At 39.4% G+C, this 18,404-nt stretch overlaps 1 protein-coding gene across 5 annotated transcripts in view; it reads left to right on the top strand.

Moving 5' to 3' along the window:
• Window positions 1–17,751, top strand: part of LOC134359957 (uncharacterized) — a 192,714-nt gene extending 174,963 nt beyond the window's left edge. For all 5 annotated transcript variants that reach the window (XM_063073858.1, XM_063073857.1, XM_063073855.1 and 2 more), the window contains 13 exons: window positions 209–244; window positions 646–681; window positions 1,117–1,149; window positions 2,093–2,128; window positions 7,647–7,682; window positions 8,131–8,166; window positions 8,611–8,646; window positions 9,102–9,134; window positions 10,086–10,121; window positions 15,455–15,490; window positions 15,934–15,972; window positions 16,429–16,464; window positions 16,560–17,751. In XM_063073858.1, the coding sequence (XP_062929928.1) occupies window positions 209–244; window positions 646–681; window positions 1,117–1,149; window positions 2,093–2,128; window positions 7,647–7,682; window positions 8,131–8,166; window positions 8,611–8,646; window positions 9,102–9,134; window positions 10,086–10,121; window positions 15,455–15,490; window positions 15,934–15,972; window positions 16,429–16,464; window positions 16,560–16,644 (514 nt within the window). In that variant the 3' untranslated portion in view covers window positions 16,645–17,751. The remainder of the gene's footprint in view (window positions 1–208; window positions 245–645; window positions 682–1,116; window positions 1,150–2,092; window positions 2,129–7,646; window positions 7,683–8,130; window positions 8,167–8,610; window positions 8,647–9,101; window positions 9,135–10,085; window positions 10,122–15,454; window positions 15,491–15,933; window positions 15,973–16,428; window positions 16,465–16,559) is intronic.
• Window positions 17,752–18,404: the final 653 nt, after the last annotated feature.

Raw genomic sequence — 18,404 nt, 5'->3', positions numbered from 1 at the left:
TTCTCCAGATCATACCTACCCCAGAAGAGATCCCACTAATCCAGGAATCTCAAACGGTGCCTCTATGCCAGATTCTCAGCCACCCATTCATCTGCCAAGTCAACCTAATCTTACGGAAGATAAAAACGTATACAAACTAATTGCCAAGCTTGGCGAACATCACAACATCAAACGCCTCAACTTGATCTATATTTGATTCTTTTACCAGGATCCTGAGAGATTCTTCACCTTCATTCCCTGATAAGTAAGTATCTTCTAATCTTGTGAAATTTACAGAATGAAAACTATTTTAAACAGTTTTCTTACTTGCACTTCCATTCACCTGGTTAGATGTGAGCATTACACACACACCTGCTTAATGCACCAAGAGAGACTCCAATCTCTTGGCATCGGGCGACAATTGCCGAGGTTCCTAGCATTCCCCAAATCCTGAGAATGCTTTTAATAAAAATAAAAACCAAGATGTTAGGAACTCTGAAAATATGGATTTCAAATGTCAGAAAGTGAAAGCATTATCTGCATGTGATAACAAATATTAGTTATCACTGGAGCAATGCTTCTGAATGAGTCTGGATGCTGAATCTACAAATGGTACAACGGGTATTGAACAACTGTGAAATAAATTATATTTGATTCCTCTATCAGGATTCTGAGAGATTCTTCACCTTCATTCCATGATAAGTAAGTATCTTCTTATTTTGTGAAATAATTTTCGAACGTAAACCATTCTAAATAGTTTTAACTTTTTTTTGCCACTTTCCTAACTGCTTCAGGTCACCTGATTAGGTGCCATCACCACACATCACCCTGTTTAGTGCATCAAGAAAGACCCCAATTTCTTGGCATCTCCCTTAGGGGCAATAGGTGATAAGTGGCAGGTTTACCAGAAATCCAATATCTTGAGAATGCTTTTAATAAAAATAAAAACCAAAAGTTAAGAACATAAAAATACAGATTTTTTAAAATGTCAGGACTGTATTCAATAACAACTGAATCTGATATGGAATACCAAGCAATGCTTCTGAATGAGACTGAAAACTGAATGAACAAATGGTTAAATATATTTATTGAAGAAATGAAAAGAAAACTTTAAAAAGTATTTAATTCTTTTACCAGGATTCTGAGAGAATCTTCACCTTCATTCCATAGGTAAGTGTCTTCCTTGTTCCTAAACAGATATAATTTCCAGAAAGAATGATTGTTCTGCCATGGGCACAGAGATCAGAAGGTCTTATTTCCAAACTCAAAATAGGTAGAAACTGATATTCTGAAATAAAAAGAGAAGTTCCTGAAACTTTCAGCAGACAAAATACCATCTGTTGTGAGAGAATACGATTGGTTGAGAGACTGAAACAAAATTAATGTCTCAGTTTGATAAGCTTTTATTAGAGCCTTTCACTGACCTGAAATGCTAACTCTGTCTATTCTTCCGGAGATGCAGCCTGATCTTCTGAGCTTTTCTAGCACTTTATTAATAATTATCGTTTACAGACAATACCCAGCTTTGTGAAAAGAGAGTATGACCATCTTTCCTTGACAGATCTCTCGCAGCTGCCTGTTGTTTCATGACAGCAATAACAGAGTAGGTGTGACCCCTGCAGGCTGCAGCTGTAGTGAAACGTATCGATGACATTTTACATATGTGAGAGTGAAAACCTAGCCCAAGCATATATTACTGTTCTTTATGCAATTTTCCAAAAACTTGCATGTCACCTGCCAAGGTTCCGGCATTACAAATAGCACCCATTTAATGCACCAAGAAAGTCTCTAAATCTTGCCCACTGCCTAAGAGCCAACAGGTGATAAGTGCCAATTTTAACCGAAATCTCCATATCCAGAAAATACCTGTAATAAAATGAAAGTCTAAGAAGTCCAAATGACAAACCTGCAGATTTATTTTACCTCAGTGCCATTTTTCAATACTCAAGGTGAAGTATTGTGTCACTGTTGCATTCTAAGCAATTTGCCTTTATTATGTTATCTGCATTTAATAAGGAATACCAGATAATGCCAATTTATGAGGTTTTAAACTCAATGATTGAATAAAATTATTGCATAATTGAAACAAAACTAAATTTCATTCTTTTGACAGGATTTTGAGAGAGTCTCCACCTTCTTTCAATGATAAGTAAGTATATTCCTTACTTTGTAAAATTATTTGTTTCCAGAAAGAATAAACTTCTGGTCACTTCCTGCCCACGAGCACAGAGAGTGTAAACTCTTTCAAACTCTAAAATCTGTAATTGAACATAGAATAATACAGCACAGTACAGGCCCTTTGGCCCACAATGTTGTGCCGACCCTCAAACCCTGCCTCCCATATAAGCCCCCACCTTAAATTCCTTCATATACCTGTCTAGTAGTCTCTTAAACTTCACTAGTGTATCTGCCTCCACCACTGACTCAGGCAGTGCATTCCACGCACCAACCACTCCTCTAATATCCCCCTTGAACTTCCCACCCCTTACCTTAAAGCCATGTCCTCTTGTATTGAGCAGTGGTGCCCTGGGAAAGAGGCGCTGGCTATCCACTCTTATCTATTCCTCTTATTATCTTGTACACCTCTATCATGTCTCCTCTCATCCTCCTTCTCTCCAAAGAGTAAAGTCCTAGCTCCCTTAATCTCTGATCATAATGCATACTCTCTAAACCAGGCAGCATCCTGGTAAATCTCCTCTGTACCCTTTCCAATGCTTCCACATCCTTCCTATAGTGAGGCAACCAGAAATGGACACAGTACTCCAAGTGTGGCCTAACCAGAGTTTTATAGAGCTGCATCATTACATCGTGACTCTTAAACTCCATCCCTCGACTTATGAAAGGTAACACCCCATAAGTTTTCTTAACTACCCAATCCACCTGTGAGGCAACTTTCAGGGATCTGTGGACATGTACCCCCAGATCCCTCTGCTCCTCCACACTACCAAGTATCCTGACATTTACCTTGTACTCTGCCTTGGAGTTTGTCCTTCCAAAGTGTGCCACCTCACATTTCTCCGGGTTGAACTCTTATCTGCCACTTCTCAGCCCACTTATGCATCCTATCAATGTCTCTCTGCCATCTTTGACAATCCTCTACACAATCTACAACACCACCAACCTTTGTGTCGTCTGCAAACTTGCCAATCCACCCTTCTACCCCTACATCCAGGTCGTTAATAAAAATCACGAAAAGTAGAGGTCCCAGAACAGGTCCTTGTGGGACACCACTTGTCACAATCCTCTAATCTGAATGTACTCCCTCCACCACGACCCTCTGCCTTCTGTAGGCAAGCCAATTCTGAATCCACCTGGCCAAAATTCCCTGGATCCCATGCCTTCTGACTTTCTGAATAAGCCTACCATGTGGAACCCTGTCAAATGCCTTACTAAAATCCATATAGGTCACATCCACTGCACTACCCTCATCTATATGCCTGGTCACCTCCTCAAAGAACTCTATCAGGCTTGTTAGACACAATCTGCCCTTCACAAAGCCATGCTGACTGTCCCTGATCAGACCATGATTCTCTGAATGCCCATAGATCCTATCTCTAAGAATCTTTTGCAAGAGCTTTCCCACCACAGGCGTAAGGCTCACTGGTCTATAATTACGCGGACTATCCCTACTACCTTTTTTGAACAAGGGGACAACATTCGCCTCCCTCCAATCCTCCGGTACCATTCCCGTGGACAACGAGGACATAAAGATCCTAGCCAGAGGCTCAGCAATCTCTTCCCTCGCCTCGTGGAGCAGCCTGGGGAATATTCCGTCAGGCCCCGGGGACTTATCCATCCTAATGTATTTTAACAACTCCAATACTTCCTCTCCCTTAATATCAACATGCTCCAGAACATCAACCTCACTCATATTGTCCTCACTATCAAGTTCCCTCTCATTGGTGAATACCGAAGAGAAGTACTCATTGAGGACCTCGCTCACTTCCACAGCCTCCAGGCACATCTTCCCACCTTTATCTCTAATCGGTCCTGCCTTCACTCCTGTCATCCTTTTTTTCTTAACATAATTGAAGAATGCTTGGGGTTTTCCTTTACCCTACTCGCTAAGGCCTTCTCATGCCCCCTTCTTGCTTAAGCTCCTTTCTTGCTTCCCTATATTCCTCAATAGACCCATCTGATCCCTGCTTCCTAAACCTCATGTATGGTGCCTTCTTCCACCTGACAAGATTTTCCACCTCACTTGTCACCCATGGTTCCTTCACCCTACCATTCTTTATCTTCCTCACCGGGACAAATTTATCCCTAACATCCTGCAAGAGATCTCTAAACATCGACCACATGTCCATAGTACATTTCCCTGCAAAACCATCATCCCAATTCACACCCGCAAGTTCCAGCCTTATAGCCTCATAATTTGCCCTTCCCCAATTAAAAATTTTCCTATCCTCTTTGATTCTGTCCTTTACCATGATAATGCTAAATGCCAGGGAACCAGTGGTCACTGTCCCCCAGATGCTCACCCACTGAGAGATCTATGACCTGACCCGGTTCATTACCTAGTACTAGATCTAGTATGGCATTCCCCCTAGTCGGCCTGTCCACATACTGTGACAGGAATCCGACCTGGACACACTTAACAAACTCTGCCTCTTCTAAACCCTTGGAACTAATCAGGTGCCAATCAATATTAGGGAAGTTAAAGTCACCCGTGATAACAACCCTGTTATTTTTGCACCGTTCGAAAATCTGCCTCCAAATCTGCTCCTCTGTATCTCTGCCGCTACCAGGGGGCCTATAGAATGCCCCCAATAGAGTAACTGCTCCCTTCCTGTTCCTGACTTCCACCCATACTGACTCAAAAGAGGATATTGCTACATTCCCCACCCCTCCTCCCCTTTTTCCGCCCTCTCTATCCCTTTTAAAGCACTGAAATCCAGGAATATTGAGAATCTATTCCTGCCCTGGTGCCAGCCAAGTCTCTGTAATGGCCACTACATCATAATTCCATGTATGTATCGAAGATGGAAATCTGAAATAAAACCTGCATTTCCGGAATAAATAAGACTAAGGTATAGGAGGGGAATTAAGCCAATCGGCACATCGAGTCTGTCGGCTATTTCATCATGGTGAATCCATTTCCCTTAACCCCATTCTCCTTGCTCCTCCCTGTAACCTTTCATGCCCTGACTCATCAAGAACCCATCAACCTCCTCCATAAATTCACCCAGTGACCTGGCCTCCACAGCTACCTGTGGCAACAAATTCCACAGATTCACCACCCTCTGACTAAAGAAATTCATTCTCATCTCCATTCTAAATGGACATCCCTCTATTTTGAGGCTGTGCCTCTGGACCTAGACACCCCACCAAAGGAAACACCCTCTTCACATCCACTCTGTCTAGGCCTTTTAATATTTTGTAGGTTTCAATGAGATTCCCCCGTCATTGATCTAAATCCCAGAGATTACATTCTCAGAGCCTTCAATCATTGTTCATTTGATATCCCTTTCTAATTCCCAAAATCATTCTTGTGCACCTCCTCTGAACACTCTCCAATGTCAGCACATCCTTTCTTATATAAGGGGCTCTAAGTGAGGCCTCACCGGTGCATTATACAGACTCAGCATTATGTCCTTGCTTTTATATTCAAATCCTCATGAAAGGAATGCCAACATTGCATTTGCCTTCCTCGCCACCGATTCAACCCGCAAATGAACCTTCAGGGAATTCTGAACGAGGAATCCCAGATCCCTTTGCACCTCAGATTTTTGGATTTTCTTCCCTTCAGGAAAAAGTCTATGTTTTTATTCCTTCTACCAAAGTGCATGACAATACACTTCCTGAAACTGTACTCCATTTACCACTTCTTTGCCATTCTCCTAATCTGTCCAAGTCCTTCTACAACCTACGTGCTGCCTCAATAATACCTGCCCTCCACCTGTCTTCATATTGTACGCAAACGTGGCCACAAACCCATTGATTCCATAATTTGAATCATTAACAGACAGTGTAAAAAGAAGCAGTCCTCATGCCATATCCTATGGGACACTTCAGTGAACGGCAGCCAATCAGAAAAGGCTCCCCGTATTCCAGCACTTTGCCTCCTTCCAATCAGTCAATCCTCCATCCCTACTACTAATTTTCCTGTAATACCCTGGGTTCTTATCTTGTTTAGAAGCCTCACGTGCAACACATTGTCTCAGGGTTTCTGAAAATCCAGGTAGACGACATCCACTGATTCTCCTTTGTCTATCCTGTTTGCTATTTCCACAAAGAATTCCAACAGGTTTGTCAGGCAAGGTTTTCCCTTGAGGAATCCATACTGACTTTGGCCTGTGTTATCATCTTCCTCCAAGTAATCCGAAGCTACATCCTTAAAAATTAAATCCAACATCTTCCCAATCACTGAGATCAGCCTAACTGGCCTATAATTTCCCTTCCTCTGCCTCCCTCTCTTCCTAAAGAGTGGAGTGACATTTGCAATTTTCCAGTTCCCCAGAACCATGTCAAAATCCATTGATTCTTAAAAAAATCATTAATAATCCCTCCACAATCTCTTCAGCTACCTCTTTCAGCAGTTTGCAGTGTAGTACTTCTGGTCCGGGTGACTTATCTACCTTCAGACCTTTCAGTTTCCCAAGCACCTTCTCACTATCAATAGCAACTGCACTCACTTGTGCTCCCTGACACTCTCAAACTATAATGTTTGTGTCTTCTACAGTGAAGACTTTCTGATATTGGCTAGCTTACCTTCATATTTCATCTTTTCGCCCTTTATGGGTTTTTAGATGCCTTCTTTGTTTTTAAAAATAGCCAATCCTCCAACTTCCCATTAATTTTTGTTCTACTATTTTCTCTCCCTTTTGACATGCTTTTTCTCTCATTGTAATTTGTAAACCACATCCTCTACTTTTCTGAGGCCTGTAAATAACCTCCATCAGGGTCTTCTTACCCACACAGTTTCTTAACTCTACCCCCAAAGATTCTGCATCTTCTGATCCTATGTCAGCTCTTTCTATTTTGTTTAATTTTATACCAGCAGAATACTTCTCCTCCTCTGCCTGCTTTCCTGTCCTTTTGATAGGTTGTGTATCCTTGGATATTAAGCTCCTAACTACAATCATCTTTCAGCCATGACTCCATGATACTCACATCATACCTGCTTAACTCTAACTGCGCCAAATCATCTACCTTATATTGTGTACGGCATGCATTCTAATATAAGACATTCAGTCCTGTCCCCCTTTTCATTTTTGTCCCCGTTACATTGTAGTCTATCCCACTGACTGCAATTTTGCCCTATTAGCTCCCTGTCCTTCCTGACCTTCTCATTATACACTGCCTCTGCTTGTAAACTGACGTTCTTATAATCAGCCCTATCACTCCAGTTCCATTCTCCTAACAAATTAGTTTAAACCCTCCCCAACTCCTCTAGCAAACCTGCCTGCAGAGATATTGGTCCCCCTTAGGTTCAGATGCAGCCGATCCCTTTTCTACATGTTATACCTACCCCCTACCCCCTGCACTAGTTTCTCAGCCAAATCATCCTAATCTTCTTACAGAACCTGAAATGTCTGCAAGCTAATGGCCAAGCTTGGCGAACACTGCAACATCAAACGCCTCAACCTGAACTACAAATATTCACCACCAGTTAAATAGAGTTATTCAAAATTGAATAAGAAACTATATTTGATATCTCTTACCAGGATTCTGAGAGATTCTTCACCTTCATTCCATGATAAGTAAGTAGATTCTAATTTTGGGAAAATTACAGAATGAAAACTACCCTGAACAGTTTTCACTGGGTTTTTTTTTGCAACTTTTCTAGCATTTCCCAGTCACCTGGTAGGTGTGAGCATTATACACACACCTGTTTAATGCACAAGAAAGACTCCAATATCTTGACATCTGTCTTAAGGTATCAGGTGACAATTGCTGAGGTTACCAGTATTCACTATATCCTGAAAATGTTTTAACAAAAATAAAAACCAAGATGTTAGAAACCCCAAAAATATGGAGTTTCTGTATCAGGACTTTGTTCAAAAACAAGTGAAATGATTATCTGCACATGATAACAAATATCAATTATCGCTGAAGCACTGCTTCAAGTGAGACTGGAATCTGAACCTACAAATGGTACAACAGCTACTGAAAAATTGTAAACTAAATTGTATTTGATTCTTCCACCAGGTTTCTGACAGATTCTTCACCTTCATTTCATGATAAGTAAGTATCTTCCTTATTAAGTGAAATTATTTGTATCCTAAAGATTTTTAACCGTTCTTTTTTGCCAGTTTCCTAAGGTTTGCATGTCACCTGTTTAGATGCTAGCACTACACACAGCAACAGTTTAGCGGAACAAGAAAGAACTCGATTTCTTGGCTTCTGTCTTAGAGGCAACAGTTGATAAGTGTCAATCTTACTAGAAATCCTCATATTTTGAGAATACTTTTAATAAAAATAAAAACAAAGTTAGAAACCCAAACTCTTCACATTTGTATGTCAAGACTGTGTTCAGTAACATGTGAAGCTATTATCTGCATGTGATACGGAGTATCAAGTAATGCTGGAGTAACGTTTCTATAAACGAGACTGGCAACTGAACCTGCAAATTGTTAAACAGAGTTACTGGAAAATCTGTAAAGAAAATATATTTGATTCTTTCACCAGTAATCTGAGAAATTCTTCACCTTCATTCCATGATAAGTAAGTATCTTCTTACTTTGAGGAGTAATTTTCGAATGAAAATCGTTCTAAATAGTTTTCACTTTTTTTTGCCACTTTCCTAATTTCTGCAGGTCACCTGATTAGGTGCTATCACCACACACATCACCCTGTTTAGTGCAGCAAGAAAGACCCCAATTTCTTGGCATCTCTCGTAGGGGTAATGGGTGATAAGTGACAGTCTTACCAGGAATGACCATATCCTGAGAATGCTTTTATTAAAAATAAAAACAAAGAAGTGAAAAACATAAAAAATACAGATTTTTTTAAAAGGTCAGGACCATATTCAATAACAAGTGAAGTATTATATTATCTACATCCGATAAGGAATCAAGCAATGTTTCTGAATGAGACTGGAAACTGAACTAACAAATGGTTGTATATACTTATTGAAAAAATGAAAAGAAAATTTTAAAAGTATTTAATTCCTTTACCAGGATTCTGAGAGAGTCTTCACCTTCATTCCATAGGTAAATATCTTCCATGTTCCCAAACAAATATTATTTCCGGAAAGAATGAATGTTCTGCCATTGGCACAGAGATCAGAAGCTCTTATTTCCAAACTCGAAATATGTAGAAACTGAAATTCTGAAATAAAAAGAGAAGTTCCTGAAACTTTCAGCTGACAAAATACCATCTGTTCAGAGAAAATACAATAGGTTGAGAGACTGAAAAAAAGTGAACACTTTAGCTTGATGAGCTTTTGTTAGAGCCATTCACTGACCTGAAATACTAACTCTGTTTATCTCTCCAGAGATGCAGCCTGATCTCCTGAGTGTTTCTAGCACTTTATTAATTATTATCATTTGCAGACAATACTCATCTTTGTGAAAAGAGAGTATAACCATATTCCCTTGATATTCAGTGCTTTCACAGCTACCTGTTGCTTCATGGCAGCAATAACAGACTCTGTGACCTCTGCAGGCTGCAACTGTAGGGGAATGTGTTGAAGACTTTTTCGATATGTCAAAATGAAAAACTAGTCCAAACACTTGTAACTGTTCTTTATGCCATTTTCCGAAAATTTGCATGTCACCTGACAAGATTCCAGCATTACACATAGCACCCATTTAATGCACCAAGGAAGTTTCCAACTTCTTGTCCTCTGTCTTAAAGATAACAAGTGATAAGTACCAATTTTAACCAAAATCTCCATATTCTGAAAATACCTGTAATAAATATAAAGTCTAAGAACAGCAAACCTGCAGATTTATTTTATGTGTCATTTTTCAATGCTCAAGATGAAAGTATTCTCAGCAATTCTAAGCAATTTGCCTTTATTAATAAATGCATGTAATAATATGCATGTAATAAAGAATACCAGATAATGCCAATTTATGAGATTTTAAACTAAATGTCTGAATGATTGAATAAAGTTATTGCAAAATTGAAACATGAAATATATTTCATTCTTTTGACAGGATTTTGAGAGAGCCTCCACCTTCATTCGATGATAAGTAAGTATCTTCCTTACTTTGTAAAATTATTTGTTTCCAGAAAGAATAAACTTCTGGTCACTTTTTGCCCATGAGCACAGAGAGTGGAAACTCTTCCAAACACTAAAATATGTAGTTGATGGAAATCTGAAATAAAATCTGTATTTATGGAATAAATAAGACATAAAATATAGGAGCAGAATTAGACCATTTGGCCCATCGTTTGCTCCACTGTTTCATCATGGCTGATACATTTCCCTTAACTCCATTCTCCTTGCTTCTCCCCATAACCTTTCTTGCCCTGACTAATCAAGAATTGATCACCCTCCATCTTAAATGCACCCAGTGACCTGGCCTCCACAGCCACCTGTGGCAATGAATTCCACAGATTCACCACCCTCTGACTAAAGAAATTCATCCTCATCTCTGTTCTAAATGGACATCCCTCTATTTTGAGGCTGTGCCCTCTGGACCTAGACTTCCCCACCAAAGGAAACATCCTCTTCACATCCACTCAATTAACCCTTTAAACATTTAATGGGTTTCAATGAGATCCCCCCTCATTCTTCTAAATTCCGGAGATTACATGCCCAAAGCCTTCAATCGCTGTTCATATGATATCCCTTTAAATCCCAGAATCATTCTTGTGCACCTCCTCTGAACCCTCTCCAATGTTCGCACATCCTTTCTTAAATAAGGGGCTCTAAGTAAGGTCTCACTAGTGCCTTAAACAAACTCAGCATTATGTCCTTGCTTTTATATTCATGTCCTCTTGAAAGGAATGCCAACATTGCATTTGCCTTTCTCACCACCGATTCAACCTGAAAATTAACCTTTAGGGAATTCTACACGAGGGCTCACAAATCCCTTTGCAACTTAGATTTTTGAAAAGTCTCCTCTTTAGAAAATAGTCTGTTCTTTTATTCCTTCTACCAAAGTGCATGACAATACACTTCCCGAAACTGTACTCCATTTAACACTTCTTTGCTATTCTCCTAATCTGTCCAAGTCCTTCTGCAACCTACCTCCTTCCTTAATAATACCTGCCCTCCACCTATCTTCATATTGTACGCAAACTTGGCCACAAAGCCATCAATTCCGTAATCCAAATCATTGACATACAACATAAAAAGGTGCAGTCCAAATGCTGACCCCTGCAGAACACCTCTAGTAACCCTGTATTTCCACCCTTTGCCTCCTGTCAATCAGCCAACCTTGGATCCCTGCTGCTATCTTCCCTGGGTTCTTACCTTATAAGTAGCCTCATGTGCAACACCTTGTCTGAGGCTTTCTGAAAATCCAAGTACACGACATCCACTGATTCTCCTTTGTCTATCCTGCTTGTTATTTCCTCAAAGACTTCTAACAGATTTGTCAGGCAAAATTTTCCCTTTTGCTACTTCTCAGAGGCCTGTAAATAACTCCCATCAGGATCTTACTTATGCAGTTTCTTAACTCTACCCCAAGGACTCTCCATCTTCTGATCCTCTGTCAGCTCTTTCTAAAATTTCACTTAATTTTTTACTAGCAGAGCCATTTCTCCTCCTCTGCCTACCTGCCTGTACTTTCGATAGATTGTATATTCTTGGATATTAAGCTTCTAACTACAATCATCTTTCAGCCATAATTCCATGATACCCACAACATCATAGCTGCCTATCTTTAACTATGCTATAAAATCATCTACCGTATTTTGTGTACTGCCTGCATTCAAATATAAGACCTTCAATCCTGTCACCCTTTTCATTTTTGTCCCCCTGTTACATCCCACTGACTGCAATTTTGCCCTGTTAATTCCCTGTTCTTCCTGATCGTCTCACTATACACTGTCTCTGCTTGTAAACCAACATTCCTATAATCAGCCTCATCACTCCCACTCCCATTCCCATTCCCATCCCCCTGCCAAATTAGTTTAAACCCTCCCCAACACCTTTAGCAAACCTACCTGCAAGGATATTGGTCCCCGTTGTGTTCAGGTGCAAACCTTCCTGCAAGGACATTGGTCCCCCTTGGGTTTAGGTGCAGCCCATCCCTTTTCTATAGCTCATACCTACCCCAGCAGAGTTCCCACGAATCGAGGAATCTGAAACACTACCCCCTGCACTAGTTTCTCAGCCGAATCATCCTAATCTTCTTACAGAAGATGGAACATCTACAAGCTAATTGCCAAGCTCAGCGAACACCACAACCTGGAACACATCAACATGAACTACTAATATTCACCACTACTAGTTAAATAGAGTTATCCAAAATTGAGAAAGAAACTATATTTGATTCTCTTACCAGGATCCTGAGAGGTTCTTCACCTTCATTCCATGATAAGTAAAAAGCTTCTAATCTTGGGAAATTTACAGAATGAAAACTATCCTAAACAGTTTTCATTGTTTCCTTTTGCAACTTTTCTATCATTTCCCAGTCACCCGGTTAGGTGTGAGCATTATACACACACCTGTTTAATGCACAAGAAAGACACCAATGTCTTGATATGTGTCTTAAGGCATTAGGTGACAATTGCTGAGGTTACCAGTATTCCCCATATCCTGAGAATGTTTGAATAAAAATAAAAACCAAGATGTTAGAAACCCATATATTTCATATATCAGGACTTTGTTCAATAACAAATGAAAGTATTTTCCGCGTGTGATAACAAATATCAGTTATCACTGGAGCAGTGCTACAAGTGAGACTGGAAGCTGGACCTACAAATGGTAAAACAGGTGTTGAAAAATTGTGAAATAAATTATACTTGATTCTTTGACCAGGATTCTGACAGATTCAGCATTACGTCCTTGCTTTTTTATTCATGTCCTCTTGAAAGGAATGACAACATTGCATTTGCCTTCCTCACCACCGATTCAACCTGCAAGTTAACATTTAGAGAATTCTGCACGAGGAATCCCAGACCCCTTTGCACCTCAGATTTTTGAATTATCTCCCCTTTAGGAAAAAGTCTCTTTTTATTCCTTCTACCAAAGTGCATGACAATACACTTCCCGAAACTGTACTCCATTTACCACTTCTTTGCTATTCTCCTAATCTGTCCAAGTCCTGCTACAACCTACGTGCTTCCTCAATAATACCTGCCCTCCACCTGTCTTCATATTGTACTCAAACATGGCCATAAAGCCATCGATTCCATAATTCAAGTCATTGACATACGACATAAAAAGAAGTGGTCCTAATGCCAAACCCTGCAGAACACTTCAGTCACCGGTAGCCAATCAGAAAAGGCTCTCTGTATTCCAGCACATTGTCTCCTTCCAATCAGCCAATCCTCTATCCCTACTACTATCTTTCCTGTAATACCCTAGGTTCTTATCTTGTTAAGAAGCCTCACTTGCAACACATTGTCTCAGGGTTTCTGAAAATCTAGGTAGACGACATCCACTGATTCCCCTTTGTCTATCCTGTTTGTTATTTCCACAAAGAATTCCTACAGGTTTGTCAGGCAGGGTTTTCCCCTGAGGAATCCATGCTGACTTTGGCCTATGTTAACATCTTCCTCCAAGTAATCCAAAACTACGTCCTTAAAAATTAAATCCAACATCACTGAGATCAGGCTAACTGGCCTATAATTTCCCTTCTTCTGTCTCTCACTCTTCCTGAAGAGTGGAGTGTCATTTGCAGTTTTCCAGTCCTCCAGAACCATGCCAGAACCCATTGATTCTTAAAAGACCATCACTAATCCCTCCACAATCTCTTCAGCTACCTCTTTCAGCACCTTGCAGTGTAGTACCTCTGGTCCAGGTGAGTTATCTACCTTCAGACCTTTCAGTTTCCCAAGCACCTTTTCTCTATTAATAGCAACTGCACTCACTTCTGCTTCCTGACACTCTTGAACTATAACGTTAGTGTCTTCTACAGTGAAGAATGTTTGATATTATTGGCTAGCTTACCTTCATATTTCATCTCTTCTCCCTTTATGGGTTTTAGATGCCTTGTTTGTTTTTAAAAATAGCCAATCCTCCAACTTCGCACTAAATTTTGTTCTACTATATATTCTCTCTTTTGCTTTTATGCTGGCGTTGTCTTCCCTTGCCAGCCACAGTTCCATCATCCTGCTTTTAGAATACTTCCTCTTCTTTGGGATGCATTTATCCTGCACCTTCCAAATTTCTCCCCGAAACTCCAGCCATTGCTACTCTGCTGCCACCCCTTCTCATGACCCCTTTCAATCAACTTTGGATAGCTCCTCTCTCATGCTTCTGAAATTCCTTTTACTCTACTGTAGAACTGATGCATTTGACTTTAGCTATTCCCTCTCAAATTGCAGGGTGAATTCCAACATATTATGATCACTGTTACCTCAAGGTTCCATTACCTTAAGCTCCAAAATGATATCCAGTTCATTACACAACACTCAATCCAGAAATGCTGATCCTCTCGTAAGTTCAACCATTAGCTGCTCCAAAAAGGCATTCCAAGATTCTCTCTGATGGGAGCACTGTCAGCTTCATTTTCTCAATTTATCTCCATATTGAAATCCTCCATGAATGATGTCACTTTCCTTTTTGACATGCTTTTTCTATCTCCCATTGTAATTTGTAAACCACATCCTGGCCTGTAAATAACTTCCATCAGGGTCTTCTTACCCATACAGTTTCTTAACTCTACCCCCAAAGATCCTGCATCTTCTGATCCCATGTCAGCTCTTTCTATTTTGTTACATTTTTTACCAACAGAGTGCTTCTCTTCTGCCTGTTTTCCTGTCCTTTTGATAGATTGTGTATCCTTGGATACCAAGCTGTTAACTACAATTGTCTTCCAGCCATGACTCCATGACACCCACGTCATACTTGCCTATTTCTAACTATGCTGTAAAATCATCTACCTTATTTTGTATACAGCATGCATTCAAGTATAAGACCTTCAGTCCTGTCCCCCTGTCTCATTGTAGACCATCCCACTGACTGCATTTTTGCCCTGTTATCTCCCTGTCCTTCCTGACAGACTCACTACACACTGCCTGTGCTTGTAAACCAACATTCCTATAATTAGCCTGTTCCCATCCCCCTGCCAAATTAGTTTAAACCCTCCCCAACACCTCTAGCAAACCTGCCTGCAGGGATATTGGTCCCCCTTGGGTTCATGTACAGTCGATCCCTTTTCTACATGTTATACCTACCCCAGAAGAGATCCCATTAGTCCAGGTATCTGAAATGCTACCCCCTGCACTAGTTTCTCAGCCAAATCGTCCTAATCTTACAGAAGCTGAAATGTCTGTGAGCTAGTAGCCAAGCTTGGCGAACACTGCAACATCAAATGCCTCGACCTGAACTACCAATATTCACCACCAGTTAAATAGAGTTATTCAAAAAAATTGAATAAGAAACTGTATTTGATTCTCTTACCAGGATCCTGAGAGGTTCTTCACCTTCATTCCATGATAAGTAAGTAGCTTCTAATCTTGGGAAATTTACAGAATGAAAACTATCCCAGACAATTTTCACTGGTTTTTTTTGCAACTTTTCCAGCATTTCCCAGTCACCTGGTAGGTGTGAGCATTACACACACACCTGCTTAATGCACAAGAAAGACACCAGTGTCTTGGCATCTGTCTTAAGGCATCAGGTGACAATTACTGAGGTTACCAGTATTCCCCATATCCTGAAATTTTTTTAATAAAAATAAAAACCAAGACATTAGAAACCCCAAAAATATGGATTTCCTGTATCAGGACTTTGTTCAATAACAAGTGAAAGTATTGTCTGCATGTGATAACAAATATCAATTGTCACTGAAGCACTGCTTCGAGTGAGACTGGAATCTGAACCTACAAATGGTACAACAGCTATTGAAAAATTGTGAAATAAATTATATTTGATTCTTTCAGCAGGATTCTGACAGATTCTTCACCTTCATTTCATGATAAGTAAGTATATACCTTATTAAGTGGAATCATTTGCAAAATGAAAAGTATCCTAAAGATTTTCAACTGTTCTTTTTGCCAATTTCCTAAGGTTTGTATGTCACCTGTTTAGATACCAGCAGTACACACAGCAGCTGTTTAGTGTAACATGAAAGAACTCAATTTCTTGGCTTCTGTCTTAGGGGCAGCAGGTGATAAGTGTCAATCTTACTAGAAATCCTCATATTTTGAGAATGTTTTATTAAAAATAAAAGCAACGTTAGAAACCCAAAATATACAAATATTTGTGTCAGAACCCTGTTCATTAACAAGTGAAGCTATTATATTATCTACATGTTATGAAGCTTATCAAGTAATGCTGGACCATTGTTTCTGAATGAGACTGGAAGCTGAACCTGTAAATTTTAAACAGAGTTACTGGAAAATCATAAAAGAAAATATATTTGTTTCTTTTTCCAGGATTCTGAGAGATTCTTCACCTTCATTCCATGATGAGTAAGTATTTCCTTATTTTGTGAAATAATTTCCTGAATGAAAACCATCCTAAACAGTTTTCACTTCCTTTTGCTTCTTTTACCTATCTTCTGCAGGTTACCTGATCAGGTGCCAGCACCATACACACAAAGAAACACTCCAATTTCTTGGCATCTCTCTACGGGGCAAAAGATGATGTAGTTGTCTTACCAGAAGTCCCCATATCCTGAGAATGTTTTAAAAATTAAAAAACAATGTTAGAAATGTGAAAATAAAGGTTTTTGTGTCAAGACCCTGTTCAATAACAAGTGAAAGCATTATTTTATCTGCATGGGATAATGAAAACCAAATATTGTTGGCGCAATGCTTCTGAATGAGATTAGAAACTGAACCTACAAGTAGTTAAATAGTTTTTCAAAATTGAAAAAGAAACTGTATTTGATTCTATTACCAGGATTCTACGAGATTCTTCACCTTCATTCCATGATAAGTAAGTATCTTCTAATTTTAAGAAATAATTTGCGGAATGAAAACTATCCTGAACATTTTTTACTTTTTTTGCCACTTTTCTAACTTTTCCCAGTCACCCGGTTGGGTGTTGGCATTGCAGACATACCTGTTTAATGTACCAAGAAAAACTCCAATGTCTTGTCATCTGTCCTGAGGCAACAGGTGACAATTGCCAATCTTACCAGTATTTCCCATATTGTGAGAATAATTTAAAAAAAAAATAAAATTAAGAATCAACTCAAAAATACAGACTTTTAAATTTCAGGACCACCTTCAACAACAGATGAAAGTATATCATCTGTGTGTGGTATGGATTTTCAACAATTACTGGCAATGCTTCTGATTGAGACTGGGCACTATCTACAAATGGTTAAATATAGTTATTGAAAATCTGAAAAGGAATGTAAATAATATGTGGTTCTTCACTGGATTCTGAGAGACTCTTCCCTTTCATTCCATGATAAGTAACTTCTGCAGGTCACCTGATAGGTGCCAGCACCACACACAGCACCCCTGTTTAATGTACCAAGAAGAACTCCAATATCTTGGCATCTGCCTTAAGGGCAAGTGCTGATAGCTGCTGAACTTAATTCCAATATTCTGATAATGCTTTTAATAAACAGAAAAATGCAATTGTAAAACCATAAATTACAGTTTCTTTAATGTCATGACCATGTTCAGTCATCAAGATTAATGTATTTTCTCAGCCCTGCAATTACAGCTATTTGCCTTTGTTATATTATCTGCATGTAATATTGAACCAATGCTGCAACTACTATTGATTAAAACTAAACTGAACCTCTGAGCAATTAAATACATTTTTGGAAAAGTTGAAAATAAAATATGTTTGATTCTATGTCTCAGGATTTTGAGATAGCCTTCACTTTCATTCCATGATCAGTAGGTATTTTCTAGTTTTATGAAATAATTTGCAGAATGAAAACTATCCTAAACTATTTTAACTTTTTGCCACTTTTCTAACAGTTAGGTGTGAGCATTTCACACATACCTGTTTAATGCACCAAGGAAGACTCTAATCTCTTGGCATCTGTCTTAGTGCAAGGTGATCTTGCAGTGCAGTTTATTGTCATTCAACTGTATACATGAATACCGCCAAATGAAACAACATTCCTCTGTCCAAGGTGCACAACACAGTACTGTACATATAATTCACATAAATAACACATCAAATAATACTACCACCAGCAAATTAACAGATAATAAGGTGCATTTATGACACAAGTTAAAAAATTAACAGTATAATGCTACTGGAGCTTTATGCATGATGAGACCTGGATGGTGACAGGGAGTTCAGTAGTCTTATGACCTGGGGAAGAAGCTGTTTCCCATTCTAACCGTTCTTGTCCTAATGCTATGGTATCTCCTGCCTGGTGGTAGAGGGCCAAAGAGGCTGTTGGATGGATGGAAGGGATCATTAATGAAGATAAAGG

This window comes from Mobula hypostoma, chromosome 21 (assembly GCF_963921235.1).
Source record: "Mobula hypostoma chromosome 21, sMobHyp1.1, whole genome shotgun sequence".
In the NCBI taxonomy this organism is placed as follows: domain Eukaryota; kingdom Metazoa; phylum Chordata; class Chondrichthyes; order Myliobatiformes; family Myliobatidae; genus Mobula; species Mobula hypostoma.
Note: the sequence above shows the minus strand (reverse complement) of the source record. Positions and strands in the feature narration are given on the sequence as shown.